A 10165-nucleotide genomic window follows, 5' to 3' on the forward strand; every position below is an offset into this window, starting at 1 on the left:
TGTATGTATGTATTTGTAATTACATCATGACGTCAAGCCTATATTAAAATTTAATTTCAATAAGTCATTTATAGTTGTCAAAACTAAAAAAGGAGTGTCACATTGGCCTTTTCTTATAGCCTATAAATAAATTCATCCAGACCAAGACTAAGCATAAAAATTAATGGTAGTCTTTGTTGATATTTGATAGCCGCTTAAATTAAACAATTTGTATAGGGTCAAGTAAATACGACGGAGTATTAGGGCCACATTGAAGAAAAAAAAAATCGGAGATTTCGAGAATAAAGTCGTAATATTTCGAGAAAAAACTCGTAATATTTCGAGAATAAAGTCATAACTGAGGAAAAAGTCATAATATTATGAGAATAAAGTCGAAATATTACGAGAATAAAGTCGTAATTTAATGAGAATAAACTCATAATATTATGAGAATAAAGTCGAAATATTACGAGAATAAAGTCGTAATTTAATGAGAATAAAGTCATAGTTTTTAAGGAAATAACCAACAACAAAGAATTGGATGAACCTGCTTGTGGCAGCTGCTCTTTGTCTCAGAGTGTTGCCTCGACACACACATTTGGAGGTAACTTTAGTTTATCATCTCATGATCAAACGTTTCATAAATGTGAGTTTACTTTTTGAGAAAGCACAGATTTAACGCGACTTCTACTTTAGCGTTAGCTAATTTGTTATGCTAATTTGTGTAGGCTACATCAACATTGGGCAATTCAACCCGGACTGGTGGTGCCGTGCCGTGCCACACACATCATTTAACAGGTAAGTTACTTAATCGTCTCATAATTAAACGTTTAATAAATGCGGTTTTACTTGTTGAGCAAACACAGGTTTATGTTTCGTTACTTGTCATGTAACGCTAATGGCCGCGTTTCCCAGTTAAGATCGATCCTAAGACTTTGGGCACAGTTAAGAACGTCTTAGCTAAGAAGGGTCGCTAAGATAAGAATGTTTCCCAGATGCGTTCTTAATGGCCTTCTTATATATTATTACAATATATTAGGATTGCCCTTTAGGAAGCTCTTAACAGGAGCTGTCCACTACCGCGGTGCTGAAACTAAATCAATCAATGTCAGGCAAATTGCCTTTATATAGAGTAGCGGGTGGAGCGTCCCTTGATGAGGTTCCAGCTGAGCTCAATTACACCTGTCAGTTGCCTGATGTCTGAATGTCGCAGGTTTGGAGGGTGGATGTGTTTCTGTTGTGCCCTGACGCATTTTTTAGATGCGGTAAACTATCTGATGTGCATGCAGATGATGCAAATTATGATAAATGATAGTCATGATGATTCATTTTATTTGTGTGCCTGATGTAGCCTACACAGCACATACAGGAACACACTTGTTATTCCTCATACTTATTTTTCTTCCACCAGATTTCGGTGCGTAACTTGTGCCACAGCTCTGAGCGCACACAGGGTCTTCATAAAACATAGATTCAAGATTCAATATGCACAGTAAGGACACGCGTTTCCCTGCAGGATGAAATTCGTTCTTTTCTGTCACCAATTAATGCTAAACAATATAAATCTGAAGTATGAAATAGATCAAAATATAGCTATACGCTGCGCACTGTTGTAACCTCTCCTTGCTTAGTAATATTAATGTGCCTGCCGCGGCTGGATCTGTGAGCGTTTGGTTGCTAAGACGACTGTTAAGAGTGGGTCAGCTCGATCTTACAACTCCTTCTTAGTGAAAGATCTTCTTAAGCTAAGAGCAATCTGTGAAGTGCATTTTTCTTTCATGGGAGGCTTAAGACCGTTCTTAAGAAGCTCTTAGTGCTAAAAGCTTCTTAACTGGAACTGGGAAACGCGGCCAATGTTACTTCCAGATAGGCCTAAGTTATGCTAATTTGAGTAACGCTGGGTTACTGTAGGCTATATCCACATTTGCCCAGACTTGTTCCTCTCATATATTACAATTAGCTACACCGATTGTATGATACCCGGTCAATGTTTGCTGTCAGTGCTTGTCCAAATAATCCGGCCCTGATTCTAACAAGTGGTATGTGAGTTATGCCAGATCTTTAAGGACCAACAGCCATTTTGTTATTCTTGCATGAAACGTCGGATAAACATTTTCATCCATGCAAGATTTTGCTTGAAGGCTGCTGTTTTTTGCCATGATCTACCACTATACAGGCTGATCAGCAGGCTGCACAGTTGTTTAGTTGGTCTCTCTGTCTCCCTCCCTCAGGCCAAGGAACCCCTGAAGCAGCACCAAGCAAACAGAAGATACCAGGAAAATAGCTAATTACCAGGTAAGAGTAAGAGCCCATAGAGCTGGGCCATTTTGTCTCCAGTTCTAGATTGTTAGTTATATAGTTTTCAGCTTTGTTTTAAGTGTGTTTCTTGGTCAGTGTTATCAATGCCATTGATGTCTGTTCACAGGACAGTAATATTATACAAACTAATATCAAACTGAATTTTATTGTTCCCCTCTCGTCCTGTTTCCAGTGGTGGCAATAAGTACAATGAGCTACATGGCAACTGCTAAAAAGTGCCAAAAGAAGAGACGAGCTGCACTGTAATAGGTATGCATTTTGTGAGATATATTGATGGAACATATACTGGTATTATTTTCCAAATCAGTACCATCTCAGTATGTCTGGCATACTGTGTACTGGAAGTGCAACCGTGTAATTTTTTGATATACTGTATACTATAAATGATAGTTTGGTTGCAAGCACTTTACTGATACCACTTTTGTTGTACAGGACACAAAACTAGAGTTGTAGAGCCTCTACAGATTCTTGTAGTTCTAAATGTATGACAGCTAGGGACTAGCTCATAATATCTGGGCAGTTTGGAGAGACACCAGCATTTGCGATATTTTCTAGTTTATTAATTGTACATTAGAAAAGCTGTCTCTAGAGTAACCTCTTTTACCTGATGTTTTAAAAAGTACTGCTTTAAATAGTCAGATACAGGAATTCTAGCATATTGAAGTTTTTCTTCAATATATGACTTGTTTGGTTAAAGCTACATATGAAACGCATGTAAGCCAACCTCAAAAGCAAGCACAATGTTCCTATGGATATGCAGTTTCATCTTTTAATATAGTCTATAAGTCAACAGCATTGTGGTCTCTGCATTTTGACATTTTAAGTCTGTGTGATACAGACCTTTTATACAGATTAATGTTTCATAGTTCTTTCCTGCTCATTCTTATCATCTGTGACTCCTGGGTTTACTCAGTTTAAACTGTACTCTTGTTTATTTTACTAAACAGGTCCATGATGGCAGAGAAATTGTCCGATATTGTGACTTTCTTGAGAGGTCGAGGTGTCTCGGATTAAACACTCAACCTGATTGAAGAGCAAAAGGTACTGTTCTGAATATACAAGAAGTCAATTTCCTTGTGTAACTCAGAGAAGGATTTTAAAAATTTTAATGTTCTTGGCCATTATTAGTATCTTTAGTTAGTAATAGTAAGATATTTCAGTTGATAGAATGCATTTCAATTTTTCTTCACAACAAATTATGTATTATTATTAGTCCCTCTTTAAGTGTTTCTATCCTTTCCAGTGTGGTAGTGTAATACAATTTTTAAAAAGTATATTCTTAGTCTATGTATACTCTAAGTATATTGCTAACTGCTGGTGTGTTGGAATATGTTTTGACTGAACATCTCTGCTTGTTTACATAACCATTTGTTACTCCAGGTAAAACCTTCTGCCTGATAGAATTAAGTGTAGCACAGGAGTGCTAGTGATCACAACTGGCCTATTTAGATAACTTTTCATCTTTTTTGTCTTTTACATACAGTATAAGGTATATTATTGTCATTTTACATCTAAAATTAAAAGACATGTCTCTGTCATATTCACAGATTGACAGAGAGGTCATCCTGCTAATGGAAGATGCTCAACTGGCAGACTATCTTCCATTGTATGGAGACAGGATTGCTCTGTACAGTTTTTGCAAGCGTCACACACACTCATCAAAGCGAAAACAGGGTCTTTTTGAGAAACTAAGGGAAAAGCTCAAACTTAGAAAGGAAAACCACAATGGGGAGGATATGCCAGAAACTTCCAACAAAACAAGAAAAAGAGCAAAACAGTCCATAAGAAATATTGAAATAGGATGGATTCACACTGACAATGAAGTAACAAAACAGGTCAGAGCAAAGCAAGGTGGGGGGACAAGGAAGGTCACAATTAACATTCAGGCAGGTTTTGATGAGATCCTAAAACAAGGAAAGGCCCTCTTCTTTCCAGAAGGAGAATCAAGTAAAGGTCATGCATCTGATTTTGAATTTGAAGTTTGGGATTTCAAGCAAAATCCTCTTCCTAAAGATGTTTCCATCGAAATGATATACAGTACTGTCAAACTCCCAACTTTGCGCTTCTACATAGCAACTCAGCCAAAACCAGTTCTGAGTGAGGAGTCTGATGATGACCCTGGCTATGATGGTTATGTCTCTGAGCCTGATTTTGTGCCAGCTGCTGAAGGGTCAACACAGGAGTTCACAATGGACAGAAATTATCAGTTAGATCTTACAGATGAACATCACAACTCCCTTCAAGACGTGTTCATTATTTCTGAAGAAAGCATCACAGAGTCTTCCGTAACCAGTGCAAGCGCCACTCATGTAGCAAGCACATTTGACAACATAATCAGTGATCCCATCAGTTTGTCTTTGGATACCAACTATGGTGTTTTAGAGGATGTATCAGAAGTGATAGAAGCAGAAACCTCTGACCCTGAGATAATTTTTGGTGCACAGCAAAGAGTAGATGATGACTCTCTCAGTGACACACTGATCTATCAGCCTGATGAGTTACCTCAAAGCCCTCTTCATACTTTGCCTGATATGACTTTGGTCTTACACCACTCAAACAGTTTCAGTGAAATGATAGAGGCATTTTCTGATCCTGACATTATGAACAAAACATTGAAAGTGAGACGTCTACTGCCTGACAACACAGTAGAAAAAGGCAGTGGGTCTGGTGTAGTCAGAGATGTCTATAGTAGCTTCTGGGTGGAGTTTTATGAGCGATGCACCCTTGGAACAACTTTGAAAGTGCCTTTTCTCAGGCATGATTTCTGTGCTGCTACATGGAAAGCAGTAGGGCGAATTCTTCTGAAAGGATTTAAAGATTGCCAGTACTTGCCAATCAAGCTAGCTCCACCTTTTCTAGAGGAAATGCTTTTGGGGGCAGTGCACAGTGACCTGAAGACAAGCTTTCTTCAGTTTGTGAGCTGCCAAGAGCAGGATGTCCTCAGACATGCTTTGGATGATTTTTCTTCTGTTGATGATGATGACCTCCTAGAAGTGCTTAACAGTTATGAGTGTAGGAAGAGGGTCACTGCTGCTTCTCTGCCAGAAATCTTGGAGGAACTAGCTCACAAAGAACTTGTGCAAAAACCAATGTATGTCATTGACTGCTGGAGGGAGATCACACAGTCACAGATGCATCTCAACTCTGAGGAACTGAGCAAACTGTACAGTGACCTCAAACCAACACCAAAGAAAGTGGTAGGGATATTAAACTTTCCTACAGGGATGGCATCGAAGGAAGCAGAGGTGGCCCAGCACTTGAAAAGATACATCAGGGAACTTAATGAGGAAAAGCTTGCAAGATTTTTGAGGTTTTGCACTGGCTCTGATTTGTTGGTGTCTGGTTGTATCAAGGTGGAGTTTACAGTTCAGACCAATTTCACAAGGAGACCAATAGGACGTACATGTGGGATGCTCTTGCAACTGTCTGACAGCTACGATCATTTTCCTGACTTCCGCAGTGAGTTCAATTCCATTCTAGAGAGCAACATCTGGATAATGGATATCATTTAGGCAGGAATTGCCAAATGTTGTTGTTTGATGTTTCCACTTCAAACTGTACTGACACAATTCACACACCTCCTTAAAGACTGTGTCTAATAGAAAATTTTGTTCTGTGACACTGTTCAATAGTATTTTGATTATTACTCAAATTGTTAATATTGCTAATGGTTGAAGCTGCTGGGTTCCATTCATAGTGGATGAATGGATTATAAAAGCATTTTTTTTTTTTTTTGGTTATTTGCAGATTCCTTGCATAAAACGGTTTTATTATGAATGTCCATTATTTCTAGTTATTGTTATTCTGACAGACCAGCTAAAGCATAAACAATTTTCTAGTTATTGTTATTCTGACAGACCAGCTAAAGCATAAACAATAAGGTCATTTCTCATGTTACAGCAACTGTTTTAGCCCTTGCTCTTGCATTTAGCTTTAACAAGTTCAAATGTTATGTTATGTCACACTGTTTTTGAGATTCTTACACCAGCTGAGTTACTAGTGACTTCGGGATTGCATCCACATCTGTAAGATTTCTGAAGAAACTGCTTTCAGTGTGATCAATTTGTTACATTGCTAATGGTTGAAGCTGCTGGATTCCATTCATTATCAAGGATTATAAAGAAGAAAATGATTTTGTTTGGGTCATTTCTAAATTCCTTTGCATAAAGAGGTTTTATACTGAATTCATATTGTGAATATTCAGAGTTTTATATACATTGTTTGGATACTGAAGAAGTTATTAAAAAATGTTTCATGTGATTGTTTGTGTTGTCATTTCTTAATGATCAAAGGCATCTGTGAAATATTTCAAATGTTTATTCTTCAGTGATGGATTATTAGTACATTACTCAGGCACTGTACTTACAGTAAGTTGAGGTACTTGTACTTCATGTGAGCCTTTCCATTTCATGCAATTTAATACTTTTACTCCACTACCATTCACAGGAAAATATTATATAACACAAGGAGCATTTTTCTGCATTATAATAACTTTTAGTTATGATACATAAAGGATTTTTGCTGATAACACGCTTTACTTAATTCAATGCAGGACTTTTACTTGTCATGGAGTATTTACACATCAAGTTACTACGATTATATTTGTTTTTACTAAAGTAAAGGATCTGAATATTTCTTGACCACTCTTATTTTGATCAGTTAATGCAGAAACAATAAATCATGTTACAGCAACTGTTTTAACCCTTGCACTAGCTTTAAGGATTTCACAGAAAAAAACATTGACAGTTTGATCACCTATACAGTGTATGCCCGGCTCTGCAATTAAGCAGAGTGCACATTGTGAAGGGCTATTATCTCATTATCTCATCTCATCTCTAAGTATCTCATTTCTTAACAGTGAATACAGTTCCACAGCAGTATATGCATCCACGGGAGGGCTCCAGCCATTTTCACCTATTAGGAGAATGCAGAGTTCAAAAACAGTCTCGTCACAGGGGTACTGCCCTTTTGGGGTGCACTCTTCCTTGCAAACAGCAACCTCCTCAGGGAGAACAGACTGGAGTTTGTCTTCTGCTGCTCCGTAGAGTTGTGGCATAGAGAACAGGAGAATGGGGCGTCCTCCGTGCAAGCCATGGGCAGGCCTCGATCTTATTTGGTGTGTATTCCAGGTCCTGACAACTTCATCAAGTTCTTCCTGTGGGATAAAAAAAAATCCAATTGAAGTAGTTGCACACAACAGAACCACTGTCTATCACACTACAATACAGTGTGTACTGTGTAGGCTATCTTAAAGATCCACAGACTGATGTGAAATGGAAAAAGACAAGCTACAGATTTCAGGATTGCATTCAAATCTACGATTTCTGAAGAAACTATTAGGAAGTGATGTGGGGTTATTTTCACCTGTTGTAACCTAATCATCTGGCTCTGTTTATATTTAGCAATTACCTGAATAAGGTTGAGGAAGCAGAACTGTATCAGGTTTTTGTCCAGGAAGTCACCAGTGAAATGTCCATCATCTTTGAGGGTTTGAAAAATGTCCATCCAAAATTGTACACACTGTTTCCGCAGGACCCCCCACCATGACTCTATCCGTTGATTTGCAGTACTGCATCCGTAAATGAAGCTTCCTTCTCCTGCATAATGGTCCGAATGATTTCTACGCAGGAACAGCTGCATTTCCCTGACATGCCCATTTTCCGTACCTGGGTCGGCCCGCAATCGCTGTGGACAGCCTCCAATGCGCGTCACTGTGCTTATGAAGTAGTCGGCGATTACCTTGGGATCATTGTTAGTGGTGTATGCCTCCATCCACGTTATGTAACGACTAAATCCGTCAATGCAACCATTAATTGCAATGCCATACGGCTTTAGTTTGTCATATGAATCCATGTGCCATAAAGCGTTGGGCCCTCTGCTGTTGTACTGTCGACGTCGGAGACGCCGTGCTCGGCAGAGTTCAACTCCTTCTGGATCCAAAATCTTGATTACCAGTCTCATTGTTTCTTGAGAAACTATGAAACCCCTTTGTATAGCACGCAGATGTAACCAACGATAGCCTTGCAGTCCACCACTACCAGCCATTTCCTCCTCCACAAAAGAGGCAATTTCCTCCAAGTCCGTGTAGTTCTTTCTTCGGAATAGACACAGTTTCTTGCACAGTCTTTTCAAAGTCCTGATACTTATGATAATGTGGTGCTGATGTGCCAAAAGATAAAGTATTTCCTTATTTGTGAAACCTATACCAAAGTATAACTTAACAAGATGCTCCATGGTTCTCATTTTAACACAGGCGGCAGGCTGGTCTTCTGATATTTCACCTCTAAACAACACGCAGCCTAGGCTATGTCTTTATTTTCGTAATATTATGACTTTATTCTCATTAAATTACGACTTTATTCTCGTAATATTATGATTTTTTTCTCAGTTATGACTTTATTCTCGAAATATTACGAGTTTTTTCTCGTAATATTTCGACTTTATTCTCGAAATCTCCGATTTTTTTTTTCTTCAATGTGGCCCTAATACTCCGTCGTAAGTAAAAACTGACTTTGGGCAAGTAGATCTCTGACCAACTTGCGGGTCAAGTGAAAAAAAAAACTTAACGTTGAACCCTGTTGTTGTTGCAACCCGGCCTATATGTTTCATCTGAACATTTATGGAAATATAATTGTCAATGTAATGTTGATAACTGATAGCTGTCTTTTTGGTCTCATTTCAGACTCCATCGATGAGTATGTGAAAGAGCGTCTCAGGTCATGGAACCTTTTAGAGCTCATCCCGAAATTTGAAGGTATTGTAAATCTGTCTTTTTCCTCTCTTTGTCTTGGGGCTCCCTGTCATTTAATTTACATAGCCCCGTGACACAAAACCCCACAGAAAGTCACTTCAGATTTATCTTCACGTTTGGTGTTGGCTTTAATGTTAGGATTTTGCTGTGGTAAAGTAAGTAGAGCAATGATGTGTAGATCTAAAACTCATTATCACACACACACACACGCACACACACACACACACCTTCAAACACACACACTCCTTCATCCCTTTCTCTCTCCGTCAGGCGTGTGCACGCACATGCACACACACATTCAAACACACACGCACACACCCTGTCTGTCTCTCTTTCTCTCTCACGCATGCGCGCGCACACACACACACACACACACACACAAACACACTTAAGGTAGACACACACCAGTGTGTGTGGTCTGTGATGCTGTCAACCTGAAGATAAATCAAATTTTCTATTTTTGTGCTTGAATAGTAGGACTAATAAAGTTAGTCTGTATTTTTTTTTTTTTCAACCACCAGCAGAAACGAAAGGTCAATCTCACCGGTTGTGGGTTGAACGAGGGTCACAGACACAGACAGTAATGTATTCCTGTCAAATACGGCGGCCATCGGCTTACCACGACGGAGAAGTCGGCTCCAATAATATCCTCTTCTTGGCGTCATGACTGCCCAGAGGTACCTGAACAGCCGAGCCAGCCGAACACAGGTATGTGGCGTGTTAGAGGAGAAACGAGCCTTTCACATTTCTCTCTTTCTGGCAGTAACGGCCCACAAACCTCACCGNTGACTGCCCAGAAGTACCTGAACAGCCGAGCCAGCCGAACACAGGTATGTGATGTGTCAGAGGAGAAACGGGCCGTTCACGGCCCACAAACCTCACCGCACTTTATGGACTGTTCTTTACTTAGGAAGGGACTTGTCAGGGGAGGAGGGTGGCCGGTTGATTCTTATTTTATTTATTTATTTTATTTTGATCCCCCCTATGTTCATCACTTATTGATGCTGTTTTTGAAGTATGAATAAGTCAATAAGTAATTTATTCCATTGAAATATCATTGATGTATTATAGAAAAGTGATTTATCTTTTCATAAATGACAAAAGGCACATCTGCCT

At 39.1% G+C, this 10165-nt stretch overlaps 1 protein-coding gene across 1 annotated transcript; it reads left to right on the plus strand.

The window, feature by feature from the left end:
* The first annotated feature begins 699 nt into the window (after nt 1-699).
* Nucleotides 700-6124, plus strand: LOC126390120 (uncharacterized). The gene is made up of 5 exons (XM_050044272.1): nt 700-777; nt 2211-2274; nt 2471-2547; nt 3246-3339; nt 3846-6124. Exon 5 carries the CDS (start codon nt 3870-3872, stop codon nt 5808-5810), a length of 1941 nt encoding a protein of 646 aa, XP_049900229.1. The 5' UTR covers nt 700-777; nt 2211-2274; nt 2471-2547; nt 3246-3339; nt 3846-3869; the 3' UTR covers nt 5811-6124.
* The last annotated feature ends 4041 nt before the right edge of the window (nt 6125-10165 follow it).

This window comes from Epinephelus moara, chromosome 5 (assembly GCF_006386435.1).
Source record: "Epinephelus moara isolate mb chromosome 5, YSFRI_EMoa_1.0, whole genome shotgun sequence".
NCBI classification, from domain to species: Eukaryota; Metazoa; Chordata; class Actinopteri; order Perciformes; family Serranidae; genus Epinephelus; species Epinephelus moara.

Coding starts and splice junctions, on each gene's coding strand:
- LOC126390120 (XM_050044272.1), top strand. CDS start 3,870: ATGGAAGATGCTCAACTGGCAGACTATCTTCCATTGTATGGAGACAGG.